General features: G+C 35.8%; 3 protein-coding genes across 3 annotated transcripts; 1 reads left to right on the top strand and 2 right to left on the bottom strand.

Annotated features, from left to right (window-relative positions):
• The first annotated feature begins 7,329 nt into the window (after positions 1-7,329).
• LOC120326035 (F-box only protein 3-like) lies at positions 7,330-13,877 on the top strand. The gene is made up of 10 exons (XM_039392242.2): positions 7,330-8,181; positions 8,786-8,875; positions 9,221-9,378; positions 9,529-9,652; positions 10,006-10,101; positions 10,379-10,526; positions 11,213-11,316; positions 11,665-11,778; positions 11,857-11,999; positions 12,779-13,877. Exons 1-10 carry the CDS (start codon positions 8,096-8,098, stop codon positions 12,925-12,927), a joined length of 1,212 nt encoding a protein of 403 aa, XP_039248176.2. The 5' UTR covers positions 7,330-8,095; the 3' UTR covers positions 12,928-13,877.
• A 477-nt stretch (positions 13,878-14,354) lies between these two features.
• LOC120326452 (uncharacterized) lies at positions 14,355-16,380 on the bottom strand. Its single transcript, XM_039392747.2, has 2 exons — positions 15,240-16,380; positions 14,355-14,847 (listed from the first exon to the last, which is right to left on the bottom strand). Exons 1-2 carry the CDS (start codon positions 16,227-16,229, stop codon positions 14,431-14,433), a joined length of 1,407 nt encoding a protein of 468 aa, XP_039248681.2. The 5' UTR covers positions 16,230-16,380; the 3' UTR covers positions 14,355-14,430.
• Positions 16,381-16,386: 6 nt separating this feature from the next.
• On the bottom strand, positions 16,387-17,905 carry LOC120326451 (BLOC-1-related complex subunit 7-like). The gene is made up of 2 exons (XM_039392746.2): positions 17,652-17,905; positions 16,387-16,742 (listed from the first exon to the last, which is right to left on the bottom strand). The coding sequence occupies exons 1-2, from the start codon at positions 17,775-17,777 to the stop codon at positions 16,521-16,523; spliced, it is 348 nt and encodes a 115-aa protein (XP_039248680.2). The 5' UTR covers positions 17,778-17,905; the 3' UTR covers positions 16,387-16,520.
• Positions 17,906-22,308: the final 4,403 nt, after the last annotated feature.

Below are 22,308 nucleotides of genomic sequence, written 5' to 3'. Positions count from 1 at the left end.
AAAGGGAGTACTTCCCTGTTGAAGATACCCCTTTTCATCAAAATTACGTAAAGCGAAAAAGGGTTAAATTTTGCAATTTTCAAATGTTAATAGAAATATGTTCCGCTCAAGAGGCACGCGATTTTATAATTTCATATCAAAGTAGAATATATTAAGTTTTTCACACACATTGAACCTAAAACTACTCGAACTTAGAAAAAGGAGTACTCCCCTGTTGAAGATACCCCTTTTCATCAAAATTACTTAAAGCAAAAAAGGGTTAAATTTTGCAATTTTCAAATATTAATAGAAATATCTTCCGCTCAAGAGGCACGCGATTTTATAATTTCATATCAAAGTAGAATATATGAAGTTTATCACACACATTGAATCTAAAACTACTCGAACTTAGAAAAGGGAGTACTTCCTTGTTGAAGATACCCCTTTTCATCAAAATTACGTAAAGCGAAAACGGGTTAAATTTTGCAATTTCAAATATTAATAGAAAGATCTTCCGCTCAAGAGGCACGCGATTTTATAATTTCATATCAAAGTACAGTATATGACGTTTATCACACACATTGAACCTAAAACTACTCGAACTTAGAAAAGGGAGTACTCCCCTGTTGAAGATACCCCTTTTCACCAAAAACACGTAAAGCGAAAACGGGTTAAATTTTGCAATTTTCAAATATTAATAGAAATATCTTCCGCTCAAGAGGCACGCGATTTTATAATTTCATATCAAAGTACAGTATATGAAGTTTATCACACACATTGAACCTAAAACTACTCGAACTTAGAAAAAGGAGTACTCCCCATGTTGAAGATACCCCTTTTCATCAAAATTACGTAAAGCGAAAAAGGGTTAAATTTTGCAATTTTCAAATATTAATAGAAAGTCCTTCCACTCGCGATTTTATAATTCCCCCCTCCCTTCAAATTTATGGAAAACCGAAAAAGTCACAAATAGCGCGTGCGATTGCTTTTCGCTAAAATTCCTGATTGTTTTTATCAGCGTGACGTGTTATTTAGGCCGTAAACACTTTTAGTTGGTGTTTATTCTCCCTGAATCACAACAATTATTTCACGACAACGATAATAATTACTTTATTTTTTGCCCAGAATTGAAATTCGCTGAAAGTTATTATACAATCAATCGAAACTAAATACAATTAGCCATTAGGCATGTTTATCTCATATTTTTACATCAAAAGATTGAGTGGTATTTCAGACTAATAATGTTTATATTTTGACGCAAGAAGACGTAACCGCGAGTTACGTTGGACACAAGGTTATATCAATATAGAAGAAAGTTTTAGATTCTCGTAGCTATCATGAAATGAATATTTTACTGGAGAGAATGTTGGTATACGCTGAAAAACTCGGCCTTTTTAATGAGAGCGTAATCGCGGCAATTCTGTTAGCGCGATACAAGCGGGAATAAAACATTTCGGATTATTTCTAGCAAATGTCATAACGGACAGGTGGGAGTAAATAATACTTGAGGTAAGGCAACTTGTGCACTGTTTTATACTTGTGCACTGTTTAAATCAACACGTGCCAGATTTCATACCAGACCAAGCATACTGTGCGAATGTCGTCTTACTTTAGCCCTGTTTGATCGAGATGAAGCGTCGACCAATTATCGCTGGTTAGCGCGGCGTCCGTTATGCACATTTGGACTTTCTGAATTACGAAATTAAACGTAGTCCACGATAATAATGAAGACTTAGTTAGCCAATAACGCTGTTAGCTACAAATAACATTGTCTGCAATATTTATGGAAAGTTTTGTTCGCAATCGTAGTCGGATGAACGATTGTTTTTCTCGAAATTAATGTAATTAATCGTGGTTAATTTTATTGTCTTCAGTCATATTCTTGCAAGCATTTCCCATTTATAGTAATTCAGATGCAATTAGAATGTTTTTGTCATATTACTCTATGTTGCTAGCATAAATATAAAATATTGTACTGAAAATTTTGAAGATAAAGAATCGCTAATAAGGCCGGCCTCAATTCAATATAACAAGAAGTGAAACACCACATATACTGGTGTGGGACTAGGGAAAGCAGTGCTGTTATTGGGTTTATGGCATAACAGTACAACTGTTTCCTGCTTATTTTCTTATATGAATTCCGTCAAGTTGCCTCAGTCCTGATACGAGTACAGCGTGTTTGGAGCTCAAAGATACACAATAATAACTCAATATTGTAAGACTCACAGATAAGTTGCAACAGCAAGTTTTTCCTCAATGCATTTATTGGGGATATCTATGACCTACATCTTTTTTTTATCATGATGGAAATAAGTGTGGCTTATTCACTGAAAAACCCTTATCATCCTTGCTATATAGCTTATTTCACTTTCAAGTTTTTCTCTTCTAGATTTGAGCTTTTTTGTGACTTTGAGCAAACATACGCATTCAATAAACAAAAAAAAGTTTAATGGAATCAGATTCGGAAAGATTCGATTCGAAAATTTTTGATTCGAGATTCGATTCAAAAAAAATGTATCCAGAAGTGGCAACCCAAGCCGTTGATAAGGACCCCAATTCCACTGTATGATTTGAAACTGGGCGCCTATAGTTACTTTTTGTTATGTGCTGTGTTGATATATTTCTTCATAATTACTACGTAATATTAAAAACGTCATTGCCGATACCGTTACCGATAAATCTCTAGTTCTATTACGAGTTTGGGGACTAGCCAAATGATTCCTGTAGTATTTGTACCTGAAATTATAGCCTAACCCTAACCTGGTACACATACTACGTTACGGTGTACGCCATCACGGTGCACATAATACGGGAGTACCAAAATAAATTTTATCTTCTTTAGTATTTATCGCGATTTCATTGTTTCTGGCTACAAAACTAATCGCGAGTGGCCTTAATTAATACCTATTACTTAGGTCGTCCAAAGACAGACAGGTCGGGCGTAGAAATGCCGTATGCCGAAAGCTATCGTAAGCTCGTAAGCTATTTTACATGCACGTTATCCAACAAAATGATTTTGTTGCTCAACCGCTTACTATTCAAACCAGGTAGATGGCTATGCAAACCATACGCATAAAAATGTTTGGCACGCAAAGGTGCTCATTATTCATAAACTGGCACGCCGAGTTCAGAAGGTTGCCGACCCCTGTGCTAGAGGTAACATGCATACTCTTCTCCCAACCCCAACAGAATTTTTTTAAAGCTATTCACCTGCTCGAATTATTATTATTTGTATTATTGTTTTATCAGAAAGTTGTTATTTTAAGGCTGCGAATTCAATTTTTCTGTGTGCACGATCCCCGGAGGAAAACTTTCACATGGAATTGCCGAGATCTTACATGGCACAGTATTTAAAATGTGGATCTAATTATTTTGGCCCTGGGTATCAACGATTTGAGGGGGTCGTGCGCTTCTCCTGCAAGGTTTATAGAATTATACTTTCACTTTTAAATGTCGTGGGACAAGTATCCGTCAAAACAAAAATAACAAATTGTTTGTTATTAACCTTTGTAGCAAAATTTGCGATGCATATGTTAACGACCTGCCAAATGTTAGCCCTAACACTTTTGCTGCCACGGACCACTATAGTGGCCCAAGAAGCTGACTTTCTTTCTTGCACAATAAATCGACGTTGGATGGATCAATTTTAACAATATTCACATCGACAAAATCTGCAATCAATTACCTTGCTAACTTACAACAATTCTGTGAAAATGAGCAAAATAGGCACGGCACGGTTTAAATATATTTCCATCGATTTCAAAATGAATATTATATCTTTATTTGTCGCAGAGTTATAGTCAATTAAGTTTGCCATATTCAGCTGTTATTGGTAATTTTGATGAAAAGGGGTATCTCAACTGGGGAGTACTCCCTTTTCTAAGTTCGAGTAGTTTTAGGTTCAATGTGTGTGATAAACTTAATATATTCTACTTTGATATAAAATTATAAAATCGCGTGCCTCTTGAGCCGAACATATTTCTATTAACATTTGAAAATTGCAAAATTTAACCCTTTTTCGCTTTACGTAATTTTGATGAAAAGGGGTATCTTCAACAGGGGAGTACTCCCTTTTCTAAGTTCGAGTAGTTTTAGGTTCAATGTGTGTGATAAACTTAATATATTCTACTTTGATATGAAATTATAAAATCGCGTGCCTCTTGAGCGGAACATATTTCTATTAACATTTGAAAATTGCAAAATTTAACCCTTTTTCGCTTTACGTAATTTTGATGAAAAGGGGTATCTTCAACAGGGGAGTACTCCCTTTTCTAAGTTCGAGTAGTTTTAGGTTCAATGTGTGTAATAAACTTAATATATTCTACTTTGATATAAAATTATAAAATCGCGTGCCTCTTGAGCGGAACATATTTCTATTAACATTTGAAAATTGCAAAATTTAACCCTTTTTCGCTTTACGTAATTTTGATGAAAAGGGGTATCTTCAACAGGGGAGTACTCCCTTTTCTAAGTTCGAGTAGTTTTAGGTTCAATGTGTGTGATAAACTTAATATATTCTACTTTGATATGAAATTATAAAATCGCGTGCCTCTTGAGCGGAACATATTTCTATTAACATTTGAAAATTGCAAAATTTAACCCTTTTTCGCTTTACGTAATTTTGATGAAAAGGGGTATCTTCAACAGGGGAGTACTCCCTTTTCTAAGTTCGAGTAGTTTTAGGTTCAATGTGTGTAATAAACTTAATATATTCTACTTTGATATGAAATTATAAAATCGCGTGCCTCTTGAGCGGAACATATTTCTATTAACATTTGAAAATTGCAAAATTTAACCCTTTTTCGCTTTACGTAATTTTGATGAAAAGGGGTATCTTCAACAGGGGAGTACTCCCTTTTCTAAGTTCGAGTAGTTTTAGGTTCAATGTGTGTGATGGACTTAATATATTCTACTTTGATATGAAATTATAAAATCGCGTGCCTCTTGAGCGGAACATATTTCTATTAACATTTGAAAATTGCAAAATTTAACCCTTTTTCGCTTTACGTAATTTTGATGAAAAGGGGTATCTTCAACAGGGGAGTACTCCCTTTTCTAAGTTCGAGTAGTTTTAGGTTCAATGTGTGTGATAAACTTAATATATTCTACTTTGATATAAAATTATAAAATCGCGTGCCTCTTGAGCGGAACATATTTCTATTAACATTTGAAAATTGCAAAATTTAACCCTTTTTCGCTTTACGTAATTTTGATGAAAAGGGGTATCTTCAACAGGGGAGTACTCCCTTTTCTAAGTTCGAGTAGTTTTAGGTTCAATGTGTGTGATAAACTTAATATATTCTACTTTGATATAAAATTATAAAATCGCGTGCCTCTTGAGCGGAACATATTTCTATTAACATTTGAAAATTGCAAAATTTAACCCTTTTTCGCTTTACGTAATTTTGATGAAAAGGGGTATCTTCAACAGGGGAGTACTCCCTTTTCTAAGTTCGAGTAGTTTTAGGTTCAATGTGTGTGATAAACTTAATATATTCTACTTTGATATGAAATTATAAAATCGCGTGCCTCTTGAGCGGAACATATTTCTATTAACATTTGAAAATTGCAAAATTTAACCCTTTTTCGCTTTACGTAATTTTGATGAAAAGGGGTATCTTCAACAGGGGAGTACTCCCTTTTCTAAGTTCGAGTAGTTTTAGGTTCAATGTGTGTGATAAACTTAATATATTCTACTTTGATATAAAATTATAAAATCGCGTGCCTCTTGAGCGGAACATATTTCTATTAACATTTGAAAATTGCAAAATTTAACCCTTTTTCGCTTTACGTAATTTTGATGAAAAGGGGTATCTTCAACAGGGGAGTACTCCCTTTTCTAAGTTCGAGTAGTTTTAGGTTCAATGTGTGTGATGAACTTAATATATTCTACTTTGATATGAAATTATAAAATCGCGTGCCTCTTGAGCGGAACATATTTCTATTAACATTTGAAAATTGCAAAATTTAACCCTTTTTCGCTTTACGTAATTTTGATGAAAAGGGGTATCTTCAACAGGGGAGTACTCCCTTTTTTAAGTTCGAGTAGTTTTAGGTTCAATGTGTGTGATAAACTTAATATATTCTACTTTGATATAAAATTATAAAATCGCGTGCCTCTTGAGCGGAACATATTTCTATTAACATTTGAAAATTGCAAAATTTAACCCTTTTTCGCTTTACGTAATTTTGATGAAAAGGGGTATCTTCAACAGGGGAGTACTCCCTTTTCTAAGTTCGAGTAGTTTTAGGTTCAATGTGTGTGATGAACTTAATATATTTTACTTTGATATGAAATTATAAAATCGCGTGCCTCTTGAGCGGAACATATTTCTATTAACATTTGAAAATTGCAAAATTTAACCCTTTTTCGCTTTACGTAATTTTGATGAAAAGGGGTATCTTCAACAGGGGAGTACTCCCTTTTCTAAGTTCGAGTAGTTTTAGGTTCAATGTGTGTGATAAACTTAATATATTCTACTTTGACATGAAATTTTAAAATCGCTTGCCTCTTGAGCGGAACATATTTCTATTAACATTTGAAAATTGCAAAATTTAACCCTTTTTCGCTTTACGTAATTTTGATGAAAAGGGGTATCTTCAACAGGGGAGTACTCCCTTTTCTAAGTTTGAGTAGTTTTAGGTTCAATGTGTGTGATAAACTTAATATATTCTACTTTGATATGAAATTATAAAATCGCGTGCCTCTTGAGCGGAACATATTTCTATTAACATTTGAAAATTGCAAAATTTAATCCTTTTTCGCTTTACGTAATTTTGATGAAAAGGGGTATCTTCAACAGGGGAGTACTCCCTTTTCTAAGTTCGAGTAGTTTTAGGTTCAATGTGTGTGATAAACTTAATATATTCTACTTTGATATGAAATTATAAAATCGCGTGCCTCTTGAGCGGAACATATTTCTATTAACATTTGAAAATTGCAAAATTTAACCCTTTTTCGCTTTACGTAATTTTGATGAATAAAGGCATAATCAACACGGGATATTTATAAAAAATTAGTTGCTAACTATTTATTATGCTTATTTTATCAAGCAATTAATGCTTTTGCTTTGTAAATGGTAATTTTAGTTTTATTTAATAAATATCTTTCCTTTTTTGTTATGTTAATTTTACCTGTCTACATTTTTTCAGTTGTAAATAATGACACGCCTACAATTCTGCCAAGAATTTTAACCTTTTCGCCTCGCCGCACACAAAGGTCAAATTCTACTAGCTTCACAGCGGTCCATCGCAGTTATAAACAAAACACGCCAGGTGAGAAACAAAAATTATGTTTGGCATCGGGACTTATTTGGCAAAAAAAAAAAAATTAGCAGGAGCGTGACCGTTATTTTCACTTACCGTCTGGAAATTAGAAAGTTTACAAAGACCTGAAGATCAAGACGGAATCAAATTACACAAATCAATAGGCAGTCTCATTTGTTTTGAAGTTGTGTTTTTACACAGAATGTCTATGATTATATCTTTTCTGTGTCATTAAAAATAATTACAGAACTAACTGTGTGTTAAAAAATAATTACAAAACTTGCATTTTATTGGACCTAAATGATCATTGCCCTTCAAATTTATCAATTGTACAATGTAATGCTATTATATTGCTATTTTGTACAGCAAGATATAAAATTTGGTTGGAGCGTGATGCTGTAATATTTCAAAATCATAACCAAGTATAAATAATGTTATTATGAAAATTAGAAACTCACTTATAATGAGAAGAAATATAGAAAAAGTGAGAAAGGAATTTTATTATACAAAAGAACTTGCCATGATATGTTATAACTTGTGACTACCGGTAATTATAAAATTTTGTTTTTTCATGCTGAATAATTAAAAATAAACTAATACAAAATCAAAGAATAATTTATTGGAACTCCCTGGATTATATGGAATGGAAATATTACATCTGATGGAATTATCTTGATGTTACTTATTGTTACTGATGTATATTATGTTTGTTCACTTTTGGTACACAATATGTCTTCATTTATAATTAATTTATCTATTATTTACTTATTGAACAATCCACATTGTGGATCCATTAAAAAAAATCAATAGGCAGGAATCAAAGGTTCACTTTGCAAGTCTGCGAGTTGTGATGTCTGTCTCACCAGGATTACTTGATTTACCTAATGAAGTCTTATTGCACATTTTCAGTTTTCTTGAACTTGACGATCTTAACAGGTACGAAAAGTATTTAGTATGATAAATTGATGATTTCGAAAGTCAATCATATATTTCGGGTTAAACTTCGTTTCTAACTGTGCCATACAGCCATATGATTAGTATTAGCTTTCTGTTCGTATCAGTCTATTAACGGAAGCTTGCATACACTGAAATTTTTAATATCAAAATTTGATTTCATCAGGATTTAGGTAGTCTGAATGTTTTTCAGCTAAAGAGTCGGTAGTGGATTGTAAAATTTCACTCCACAGACAGATTTATAATGCATATATTAGATTTCAACACTTATCAAAAAGATTGTCGCCGTAGGGAGTTCACGTCACTGCTGGCCCGTTACGACTTTCTCCACCATGAAGTATATGCATCTGAAAAAAAAAACGGCTGACTAATCCCTTATCCGACATGCACGAGAGGCCACCAAGGCCAGAAACATTGAATGTTGGAGATAAATATGGAGAATAAATTTGAAAATCGAATCCCATTTTTATATTGCCTATGAGAGTGAAACTGCTAAATTATTATGTAGTCTAAAATTGTATTATGATCTTTTGACAACTTTAAATTCTTGTATTTCTATCTGATTTATTCGTTTACTTTCATGCAGGGTTTTTCTCACAAGTTGGCGATGTAAGCAACTTGCAGAAAATGAACAACTTTGGAAAACTTTATGTAAAAAGCACTGGTTATTGACAGAGTAAGGTTTTATTCTGATTGTGTACTTTATTAAGATTGAAAGAACTTAACCGTGAAAGAACAATATAACCCTGAAAAAAAAAAACAATAATTCTAACTTGAGCTACTTAAATCTTCAAACAAAATTTAAAATTAGACAATTAATCTTTAATTTTTCTTAACGCTCTATAGATTGCAATGTTCTTTTAAATATAATTACCCCAACTGATTCAAGGTCCATTTGTGCGAGGTTTGGTTGTTTTGACTTGATAATAAATAGAAAAAATCAAAAAATATATGCAGAATTTTGTTTTTTATATCATGGTGAATTTGTCAATATTTATTGTTTTGTATTTTTGTTATATAGAAGGAAGTCAAATTCAGAAACATGGAAAGAAAACTTTATTTTATATTACAAAGATTTTGGTCGATATATACAGTCATATCCGGTTATCTTCAGTTCATGGACTAATTTGATTGATATACTTCGCATTCATTCACCGAATATTATATCAACATTAAAAGGTACATTTTATTTCCCCTTTATCTAATTTTATTTGACTTTTTGTCTTGAAAAAAGTAGTCGAACCAATGTCTTTTCAACCTATATATGCTTCGGTTTTTATTGGTTAACAAAAGACTTTATATTGAGCAGAAGTTTATGAATTTTTGCAGATGGGCTCAGTGAATCAGATCTAGATCAATTTGAAGAAGAATATACATGTAAGCTGCCAGAGGCATTGCGCTTATTCTATAGGATATGTGGGGGACAGGATTGTCAGGATTCAAATACTCCAGGGTATGGAGAATTTTGTTCGCTAAGTGGTTCGTCATCAATATCATGTATTAGGCAATGGTGTAAAATTAATTATTAATCAAGTTGTTATAACAAAATATCAATGAAAAGTAGAATCAGACAATCTTGTACAAGATTTTAATTGATTGCTCCACGCAAATTTTGGACCTCCAGAAGTATGCGCACCAAGATGCGCAAAACCTGAACATAGTATGTGTGTATCGGTTTGGATTCAGGTTGTGCGACATCTTGGTGCGCATACTTCTGGAGCACCCAAATTTTTATGTATCCGTGACCCGCTATATTCTAAAATATGTATTGTTCTTCGTTTTAATTTGTTAATATCAATTTTACAGATTATTTGGAAGTTTTGCAAACGTATACGCAGTTGATTTAAACAATTATATATTTCGTTCACTACCTTGCCTCACACAAGTCCATCCGCATCTAGAGTAAGTATGCATAATTTAGATGATGTGTAATTTTGAAATAGCTGAAATGTTTATGTTGCTCTCTAGCCTATCCTTTCATATAAAATTCTCATTCTGCTTTTCTGTTAGTCAACGATAGTTACAAAAAAAGAATTGTTTGATCAACTGCAGCATTTTTTTCTATGAAGTTATTACAAAGTTGCCTGTCAGATCTTGTAACATTGCTCAAAATAATTACCATCATTGCATGTCCCAATGTATGCTACAATATACACTATTGAATATAATTTTTATTAAGAAAATCGGACGTTAATTCTCAACTATTGACGTTGTGTGATACAAACTGTGGAATTGATTATTGCTTGGTTCTTCCACACACTATCTCGAAAGAAGTGACACATATGGAAGGTGCTCCGAAACCGTATTCGGTAGTTTGGACATCTGCGGTATGTGCATTTGTATTAGGTAGTTTATGTATTTTTCTCTGCACTGAACTCAATGATAGATTGGAACTTGGATATGTGAAGACCCTGGGGCCTGTTGATGTGTTATATCCTTGATATTTTCACAACAGCAACTGGGATTTGTGATTCTCATCTAGCTGTTGCCGATAAGAGCTATTTTGTTGTTCACTCGAATGAATTAACAATTTGGCCCTAATTTTAACACTGGACAGCAAAGGATATTATTAAAAATACAATAGGTCACACTGATTTCTCAAAAAAAGATGACATTTTTTGAAACATTTCCATGCCTTCACCCAGATCAAGTATATCTACTCGTACAAACACTAATCTCTGTACCAATTAATTTTGTTATTATTACTTATCGATAAGTATGTTGATAGGTATTTGTCTGTCTGTCTGTTAGATGCACGCGATATCTCACGAAAGCGAGATTGAATCTGCTCCAGATTTTGCATGTGCATTCATCATATGTCGTACCAGAAGCCTATTGATTTTGGATGAATTATGTCGTATAATTAGCGAGTTATTAAATTAGTGATGGGACATAAGGTGTCACTATGGAGTAAGAGCGCTGTTTTGGGGGATCCCCTAACTTTCGATCGATAAGTCTTCGGTCTCTGACCGATATTCTCGTTATTATATTGGAATGAATGATTTTTTTCCAGAACCAAATATTTTCTGCTTTCAATTCTTTTGAAGAATGGTTTTTGGATTATGTTGAGAAAGTTAGTTTTGGTCGATATCACATTGATGGTGGTCTCATTTTAAGGTATATATATATATATATATGATTGTACCATCTTGCGTTTAGATATCTTGTTTGGAAATGCACCGATTAAAATAAAAGAATCAGTATTATGTTTCAATTTAGCAACTATCGTGTTGTGTTCATGATTTGATTATTACTCCATGTATAGCCATTTGGAAATCTACTTCTGTCTTGTTATAAATGATAAACTATTAATTTAAAATGAATTGGGATATTTCCTGGGAGCTTCTAAATTGGTCTTTGAACATGAAAACTTTAACTCTATTGGAATATTATCAAGGTCTAATTACAACTAGGTCATGCATATAGCACTAGCAGTATAATTTCTTGAAGCCCTTCTCATAACAGGTATGACTATGAACCTGAATTTGTTGCTCAAACAGGACCGATAACAGTGAAAGCTGGGTGGACGCGTTCACAGGCATTGGCACATAAAAACATGCTGTTTGAATATAGAATTACGTAAGTATTTGTAATAGGAAACACAAGAAAATTGTACCTACCTTGACTACCTATCTATCTCGTGTGTTTAACTTTTAGAATGTCTATGGATGAAGATGCCAAACCAGCAGATTCGTGTCGATTGTTGGAAAGGCATTGGATTATCAAGCATTTCGCGGATGGAAAAGAGGAGAAAGTCAGTGGGCCAGGAGTTGTTGGTGAATTTCCTGTGATGAAACCTGGTAGGAATGCCCTGAAATTACATTTTTTGAACGCTAAATTGTTGAAATTTCAAAACACAAAGCCTCCATCAGGAGAGTTCTGACTGAGCTTTCCGATTTTTACATGGTGTTTGCTGCGTGGCATAATGCGGATAATGAGAAATTTTTTGCTTGCAGTTGCGGCATTGATATTCCTTACTAAAAAGACGAAAACAGGCCATAGGATCTTAAAAAGTACATACTGTATATGCTCGTTTTACCGCCCGATCTTGATTAAGGGCTCGTTTGAATAGCCGCCCGTGTGAACAGAACATAAAATTAAATGAGGGCCGGTGCTTGAATACCCGCCCAATGTAAAAGCTGATTTTTCAGCTCGGCGCCGGTAGATAACACTCGCGCCTTAGGCGTCCAAGTACATAACAGATAGCGTTGATTACGTAACACCATGCTTCTCAAACTGGGCGTCGTTTCAATATTGATAGGGCGTCGCAAAACTTTTCTTCTTTTTCGGATTTGTACCTGCGGTGCATAGGAAAAGTCGAAAATTGTGTTATTCTCAATTAAATCATACTTGAGAACCGGAAATAACAATATATTAATTATTGTAACGATCGAAAATAACAAGCGCCCGTGCTTGAATAAGGGCCGGTTTGAATAAAGGCCCGGTTAGTGAGTTGGTTGAAAAAATATGGGCCCGTCTACAAAACGGTACTTCCAATTTACAACTACTAGCTCCAATCCTAATTCTTGCCTAGTTGGAAAAAGTAATATTTTCAGTATGCAAAATAAATCTGTTTCAGGTTCTAAGTACTCATGGATGAGTCGAACTTATTTCAGATCTCCAGGTGGATCAATGGAAGGACATTTCACAATGCGAAATCTCAGAACTTCGAATATAATTAAAGTTGAATGTCCAAGATATGTTATGAAGCATCCACTACCAGTATGACAATGCTTATAAGACCGAAATCTTCTGTATATTGTGGCGAAACGATCATCCTAGATCAGAGTTCATCAACCGGTTGTGGCAAAAACTTTGAAGGGTTTGCGGCATCGATAATGTGTACTGAATGTTACAGCATGTACACTAATACACAATGAACTACTTTCAAATGGTTTAAGAGTGAGTTGGCAAATAAAGCACAATGAATGTGTTTAAACTCATGCACAACACATGTCTGGCTTTTCCCAAGTATTTGCTACATGCTTATTGAAATAACTTTTGTAGTACATCAATTAGCTGTAGTCCGTGAAACTGGAAATGGTTCGGACAGAGTAAGTTAAGAAAATGTTATTTGGTCTTGAGGTTATTACCTCTTATATCTCCAAGAGCAACTTTTATAGTTGTGTTTTGTTAGTTGGACTGTACTTACGATTAACATACACAATCGGTAGGTTCCAATCACGTGTCATTTTACAGTAAATTACAAATGTTATTACTTATCGATCTTAAGATTGGTAAGTATGTTGATAGGTATTTTTCTGTCTGTTAGAACGCAATATCTCACGAAGGCGAGGTTGAATCTGCTTCAAATATCGCATGTGCATTCATCATATCTCGGACCAGAAGCCTATTGATTTTGGATGAATTGTGTCATATAATCAGCGATGGGACATGCGGTGTCACTATAGAGTCATGAATGGAAACTGCAGTTTCAATCGATATTCTCATATCATGTTGTTGAAAAATATTTGATGTGCAATCATTTTGCAATCATTTTATTTTTTTTATACTCTGTTCCTATACATAGACGAGATTGTGGTGGGGGCTGGCTTTAGAGATCTAACTTATCGTTGGAATATAGATTTTTTTGTTTAACTACTACACCATTTTTGTATTGTGAAAATCAGTTTGAAGAATATAATTCTCCAATTACTCAATAAAAAGGAGGAAAGATGCTTGAATATATATTTTTAAAAAGAGAGTCGGGCAGTAGGTCAGAACAAGGTGAATTCACAGAAAGTGATTACATATGCATGCCAGCAGAAAGGTGAACTTTTTTTTTTGTGCATGCAATCATCTTTTTGTCATTTGTTATCGCATTTCAAGAAGGAACTCTCTGAATGTGTAAAGCTGCAATTATATTTTTCAGTTCAGAAAGAGTGCCTCGCACAGAACAGTGTTATCGTTTTCAATCTGTGCTCAATAATTGTGTAACTTCGGAGTAGAACAGAGACAGTGAGGTGGCTAGATTCTAGCTCTTTCCAAAAAAATACTGGTCAGCAAAAGATGAACTAACTAAAACTTAAGTGTCATAAGCCTGCGCAATTTTCGATTGATGTCTCAGCGCCTGCATTCAGAAAAAACTCCTTGGCAGCCACCATTAGTCACCTAGCTACAGTTACATAGGCTCGAAATACATTTGTTGAATAGACTTCAATTTCAAGTTTTCTTTATTTTCAGCAAGGCATTGAAGAAGGTAAAAACAAGACAACAAAAATTCAGACAGAGTTATTTAGTAATAGGCTTCAGTTTTCCTGATTGTGCTGCTTTCATAAGAGATCTTATAGCTCGCGCTCTGAGCTCAAGTTCTAGTATCTCCAGCTGGGATTTACCAGCATGTGGGTCGCTCGAGTTTTCTACTTTGGTATTTTGCTCACTAGGATCACAATGTGGATCATCATCTTTGTGAGTACTGTCTTCTACCGGTAAAATACTATCAGAGTTTTTGGGCAGTTTGCTAGTCTGTGGGCTTTCGCTGTCTATGCTTTGTTTGCGTACTTTTTTTACTGATACTTTTCTTCTATTTTTGTTTGGTTGAGAATGTTCAGCAGCATCTTCCAATTTATTGTTATAATCTTCATCAAGTAATTCTTCAACTTCAACAAGAACATCTTCCTCATTGGGATTATTTGTCTCTTGGTCATCCTGAAAAAAAAAGTGATTGTAAACAAATGGAATAAACATCAATAATGAAAACTCGCCAATGAATATTAATGAAACATGTGCAACTGAAAAATAATTTTCTCAATATTTTTTTCACAATATTACTGTAAAAAATATATTGGTAAAAAATGTTAAATTGATGTTTTACTTGTAGCGATGGTATACCTGTTTTTTGTTATATTTATGGTAGAAGGTTATGAAAAATATTTCAACTTTATTTCGTTGATTGGCCTAGCAGACGAGACGACAAAATTATCATCAACTCTAAAGCAAATTTTTACAGAATACAATATGGTAATCCATCAATGAATTACAAAAAATGGAAAATTGTGGGACAAATGCATAGTCCTAATCTAATTGTATTAAGTTAGTACCTGAACCACAATTACATCGTCCTCGTGTTCTACTATTTCATGTTCTTCATCTGACGTTTGGACTTCCCCCTCTTCTGTATCAGAACTTGAATGGGATAGGTCATCCATATAAATGAAGTTTGGCTGAGTTGATATTGACACAGAGTCTTGGTCAGTATCGTCATCAACTATTTCTCTACCCAGAGTATTCTGGTTTATCATTGTAGCTTGTGCTGTACTGAGTGCAGATGGGAAAAGCATTGAAGGTCCGACTGAGGGTTGGTCGCTTGTTGTTGAGTCAACAAAATTAGCTTGAAGACTATGCTCCTGTTTTATTGGTAAAGGTAGTGCTTCTGCAGCATCTACTGCAGGTTGGCAATCATGCTCTTCATTATCCGATGAATCAGTACCAGATGATGACACCATTACAGTCCCAGATAATGTATGAAGAACCCTTTTGGATGACATAACATCCAACTGTTCCCCACAAAGCTTTTTGATTTCCTCTAAAGGCATTAGCTTTAATATATCTGGCAGCATGGAAGTGAGTTTAGGGCCTTTTATTATTGCAAAAACAGTATCAAGCAGTAGTTTTCTGTCTTTCACAAGTTCCGTCAGTGGAGAAAGAGGAACAGACAAGTCCAAATCTTTAGGATCGAAGTCTGATTCATCAACTGAATTCTTAGACTTGAACTTCTTTGGTCGCTTGGCTTTTGACGGCGTACTCCTCTCATGTTTGTGATCTTTACTCCTGGAGTGAGATGAAGTTCTTTTTCTATCAGAACTATTTTTATTTTCGGATCTGGTATTACTAGACGAAGATTTAGATGATTTTGCTTTTTCTCTCTCATGATTCGAATGCTTTTGTCGTCTTTTGGTTCTTGAATTTTTGTCGTCTGGACTTTTTCGTTTCGATTTTGGCTTCTGTCGAATGTTCTTTTTCATCTCTATAGAAAATTTTTCGAGTCTCTCGGGATCTACAGCTAACACTGCTTGTTGAAAAGCAGACATGTCAGAAGATATAAAGTCCACACTAAATCACTTTTCCGTGGCCACTATTGAGAAAAAAATATCCTTTATCTAACTGCTTTTGTTTATCTGCTTTCGATTCAACGTTCATATATTTTCGGAATTCTTTGCGGATGTAATTCCTGTAGTATTCCTTATCAGTGTATTTTAAATCAGTAATTCCTTTGTTGAGCAATTGCTTGTATAACTTTAGTACTGCTTGTCTACTCCACTGAACCATCTTAAAATAACGTCATAAGGTAGAATAAAAAGAAACAAGAAGCGAATTTTCTTCTAAGACAATTCCGATTTGGATATCAAAGATGTCAGACTCTGGAGTTGTTCACGAACGTTTAAGCTTAATTCCAAACTTTTTTGAATAGCTTCTTGTTGGTATCCGAGGTGAGCAGACAAAGCAGTTAGTTTATGGAACACTTGTTCTGAACTATTAATGTTTGAATCAACTGCGGCGAAGTTGCGAGAAGCTTGAGATAGTAATTCCGAACTTCGACTTCCCTGAAAATAGTCAAAGATTGGGATGAATTTTAATACTATAATGCAACAAACTATCAAAAAATAATGTTTTATATGTTGTGCAGTGGCCATACTATGATAAACATACTACAATACTAAATCCCATGATTTGCCCTCAAAAGATGGTTTGGATCTATGCCTAACCCCCTTTCAAATTACAACAGTAATATTGTTAGACTTCAATAGATTGCACTGAATGTGTTAATTTTAATACTAGAGGGCTACAAACTATCAAAAAATAATGTTTTATACGTTGTGCAGTGGCCATACTACAATACTAAATCTCACGATTTGCCCTCGAAAGATGGTTTGGATCTATGCCTAACCTCTTTTCAACTCACAAAAGTAATATTGTTAGACTTCAATAGATTGCACTGAATGTGTCAGAATATTACCACTCAACTAGGATATCAAAGCACAGTAAAAGATGTGGCTCATCGTGCTAAGCGTTAGGAATGCGCTCATCACCGTATCTCTGATTACTCTGCGTGGGTTCGCAGGTTCGAATCCCATGCGGGGATACTTATGTGCGAGAGGATTGCTGGACTCCTCGCCGCCGTAGTGTGGTTCACGTAACTGTTGATCGGTTACGGCTTTCTCCACCGTCAAGTCCATACTTCCGAAAACAATAAACTGGCTAAATAATTCGATACCCGACTTGGACTGGTAACCGGACGAGAGGCCATGGTTCACCATGCCATATGATTAAGCCGTCTTATCGGCTTTCCTCTACCCCTGGTCCCGAAGTAAATCCTATCCTAATACACTGATACAAGAATCATTTAAAATTTGTACCTGAAAAGGATACACGATTCTGGTAAGTCAGTAAGTACGGTACACCGGTAGGTACTACACAAGACCCAAAATTCTGAATTTGGAAAAATCACTAACCTTAGAAATTTGTTTGAATAATCCAGTTACGTCACCCAAATTTGTTTGCAATTGATTTGCAAATTGAACATTTGAAGCACGACTTGTCAGAAACGATCTTTCTCTTGAACTGGAACCAGAATTCATATCACAAGAATCAAACGCTATGAACAACCTGTATACACCAAATCAGAAATACACAAACAACACAAAAGATAATATGCCGTCCGATGACCGTATTGCACTGGCCCTAATGAGACTTTAATGTTATCGCCACTGTAGATAATGAGCTGAAAACCATTAAAATGTAAGAAAACAGATGATTTCAAAAAATTTTCATGATTCGTCACGAAGAAAATGTTCCAAAAGATTTGTAATTGAGGAAATCAGAAGGCTGGAGGAAGAGTTGACTAAAATATATTTTTCAGCACATCGTGCGAGTGGAGAGGGGTGATTACAACGGGAAAGGACACAAATACGGTATACCAATAATAGTGTACATTTTTCCCTAAATAAGCAACTTTATTATAACATCACGACGACTGATTTAAGACATGTTACTATATAATATAATTTTTGTGAACAACTTGATGGATGGAGATAGAATTGTGATGGCAAGGTTAGAAGAAGCCTGTTCTAATATTCATAATTTATTAAATATTATCCATATTAAAATATTATCACATATTTCCTAGTACGAATTATGTGTGTTTTATTTCACATTTATTTTTGAACTGTCCTATTACACGTATTGGATTACGGTACGAAATGAGCTTTTTCAGCAAATAAATACAATGTTCTGCATTTACAACAGCTGTTTTGACTCTACAATTTTTTCTTTATCCAAATGTTGATTATGTTTTCTTGTGTTGATACATACAGACATATCGTTGAACCGACATATATTTTTTATTTCATGTGGATTAGATTCGAAAAAACCGTTAAGAGGAAATTGAAAGCTAGTGCTCAAAAAGATCACTGATATCTAAATGCTTTTTGTCCAATCTTACAAACTTTATTCAAAAGCTTTATTCATGGTATTGGAGCATACATGGTCAAGCTTCTTTAATCATTAACATTTCTTGTTTTTGTAATTTTTATGATTAATTATTTACAATTTAAGAGGTATGTATGTTTTTTAGATTGAAGCTGTGAAAAATACTCTTGAACGAGACATAGCAGTTGCCAGTTTCCATAACAGAGAATAAAATTTTAAATCGATAGGTGCGAGTCTATTTGTTTTAAATTGATTGCTGTGGTCATGCACTTTTTACTTTCACTCATACATCTGTACATGGCAAGGCCTCTACATAAGATCTTTACACTAAGATTCTCTATGAAAAAGTCCTTCAATTAATTTTTGTATCTATATGAATATAAAATTCCCTTATACACGTGTCGCATGTAAAAGCATCTCAATCTAGTCTAGAGGTTCACGGCCGAGGAATATTTGGAATAGGATTTATATATTTATCCCGAATGAGAGAAAAGTCGATAGGATCATGTGGCGGCAAACCAGTGCGTCTAGTACGGTTTCGAGTCTATCTCGGATATAGGATAGGGATAGGATTTACATATGTATCCCAGGGGAGAGGAAAGCCGATAAGACGGCTTATCCATATGGCGAACCACGGCCTCTCGTCCGGTTACCATTCCAAGTCGGGTATGGGATTAGTTTTACTGTATTGTTTGTTTTCGGAAGCATGGACTTGGTGGTTGAGGAAGCCGTAACCGACCAGCGGTTACGTGAACCACCCACCGACGGCGAGGAGTCCAGCAATCCTCTCGCACATAACCATCTCTGCATGGGATTCAAACCTGCGAACCCACGCAGAGTAATTAGAGGTGCGGTGGCGATCGTATTCCTAACGCTTAGCCCGTTGAGCCACACCGCCGCGCCCACATATGGGTTTAGTTATCCAGTTCTTTGACGACGAAGGAAGCCGTAACCGACCAGCGGTTACGTGAACCACCATACGCCGGCAAGGAGTCCAGCAATTCTCTTGAATATAAGTAACCCCGCATGGGATTCGATCCTGCGAACCCACACAAGGTAATCTGAGGTGCGGCGGCGAGCGCATTCTTAACGATTAGTACAATGCGCCACGCTGCTCAATGGACCTTTCCCCGACCTTTGTACCCCGAAAAATCATTTCTATACTAGTGGCGGCGCGTCAATAGGGCCAACCGGGGCATTTTTTTCGGTATATTAAAAAATATTCGAAAAATACCTCAATATCGGTTGCACAGAATGTCTACACTAGCCATATTCTCCCGACATGGTTCATTTTTCGCTCGCAAAGCCTTCGCCGAACGTCGACGGGGCGACGCCGATTTTGCCCCGGCTGCTCATTGTATATCGTATTCTCTCTTTTATCTTCCACTCGCCGCGTTTGTCTCGTTTGTTTTCTGTTTCTTTTACTAAATCATAGGGGCCGATCGGGGCTAGCCCCGAAATTATGACGACACAATGCCGACGTTTCTTACAACAACGTGTTGACATATTCACGCATTCCTTCTCGTTCGTTGGTTGCTTGAAGAGTTGATAGTTTCCTCGCCTCCGTTTTTGTCGCTTGTTTCGCTATTTGAATCAGTTAGAGACCTTTAGTCCATTTGCTTTCGATTTTCCACATTCCTTTTGAGCTCCTCCCTTCTTTCCGGCTTCGCATAGACCTCATTATGAATAAGGTTGATGTACTACTTCGCACTCCGTTTTCGCAGCTGCCGCTGGAACAAAAATTAGAGGTACAACGTCTTGGGCCTTATCAACCAAAAAATTGTTCACTGGAACAATCCCATGACGGAGGAAAGCGTCGGCGTACATTCTGCGCAGAAACTTATAAAAAACACGAATGGTTGTGTTACAGCGAGGACAAAAATGCACTTTTTTGTTTTTATTGCCTACTTTTTGCTACCGCCCGTGACTCACGTTGGTGTAAATTTGGTTTTAGAGATCTTAAACATCTTTCCGAGCGTGCCAGGGATCATCAATCTTCTATGAAACATCTGGACAATGCAGTAAAATACCGAACATTCGGAAATGTTAATATTGCAGCACAGTTGGATGAAGGACGCGCGGTTTTTATTCGTCGGCACAACCAAAACGTCGAGAAAAACCGCCATGTTCTCGGTTGAATGATAGATGTTTTGAAGTTCATTGGTTGTCACGAGCTGTCCCTCCGTGGGCACGATGAACGGGCTGGCTCTTCTAATAGAGGGGTATTTTTGGATATGGTGGAATACACCGCATCCCTAGATACAGTATTGAGAGATCATCTTGATGCCGCAACTGTTTCGAAAGGGACATCTAAGGATATCCAAAATGATTTGCTCGACTCAATGTATAAAATTTATTTACAACATTTGGCTCTGGAAATTGAGAATTGCCAGTTCCTTTCGATTCAGTCTGACGAGACAACTGACATCACGTGCGTTTCCCAACTGGCCGTGATTTTTCGGTCTGTGAAAGATGGTAAACCTACCGAGAGATTTCACAGCTTTGTACCAATCGTTGATCGCACGGCTTGCGGGATATCGGCTGTACTGAAAGAAGTGTTACAGCCTTACAACGCGAAGTCAAAATTGATAGCTCAAACTTATGACGGCGCGGCAGTCATGAGTGGGTCGAAACATGGTGTTCAAGTTTATATAAAAGAAGATTTTCCTCATGCGCATTTTTTACATTGTTATGCACACCAATTTAACCTCGTTATTAAAAATATGTGTCTTGATACCCCTCTCGTCCGTATATTTTTTGCAAATGTTTCGGGGTTTTCTTCATTTTTTTCCGTTTTGCCGAAGCGCTCTGACCTCCTTCGCCAGATATGTAGCCGCCGTCTCCCAGCTTGTGCACCAACACGTTGAACTTCCAATCACACGTGGTGCAGGGCGTGTCCGAAATTATGTCTGAGCTCATTGAGTGTTTCAATGGCATTCAGAGCTCTCCGGTTTGGGACGAACGCTCTGTGAGGGAGGTTTAGGGCAGGTATAAAGCGTCTGCTAGAAGATGGTGAGTTTTCATTTTTTCTCGCCTTTTTCTCCACAATATTCTATCACGTGGATGTATTATACGGTGCATTGCAGTCAAGGCTAATGGATGGAGCGTCTGTGTAGTCATGTATTTCAGACTTCTGCGATGCTGTATCTCGTATCCGGGAAACAATAAAATACGACGACACATGGAGTGCTTCTTTACGCCGCGGGCAAACAACGCAGCGTTTGATTTTGTCTGCAAAGGAATGCTGTGACATTCTGGTGAATCAAATAGGCGATCGTCTGCGCACTGAACACCTTGCCGCGTTCTCTTTGATGAACCCCAAAATTTGCACGTCAATTTTCCATCCATTTGTTGGCTACTGTCTCCAAATTTTACCCCATGATAAACGTGGGTAAATTGGAAAATGAATTGCGATGTATATAAACCAATCAAACTTTTTTGAACATCACATCAACTTGCGCTCTCTATGGGTTCCTCATAGATAACACTCTAGTAACTACCTTTGCGGCGTCTGCATCATTTTGACGACGCCTATTTCTTCCGCCGACGCAGAGCGAACATTCAGCACGCTGAAGCGTATTAAAACGTATCTCAGAAACACAATGAAGCAAGATAGATTAAATTCCTTGGCTGTTTTATCCATTCACAGAGACGTTATTTCTGGGATGCATGACTTTAATC

This window comes from Styela clava, chromosome 4 (assembly GCF_964204865.1).
Source record: "Styela clava chromosome 4, kaStyClav1.hap1.2, whole genome shotgun sequence".
NCBI classification, from domain to species: domain Eukaryota; kingdom Metazoa; phylum Chordata; class Ascidiacea; order Stolidobranchia; family Styelidae; genus Styela; species Styela clava.
This window is presented reverse-complemented; position numbering and strand designations above follow the sequence as displayed.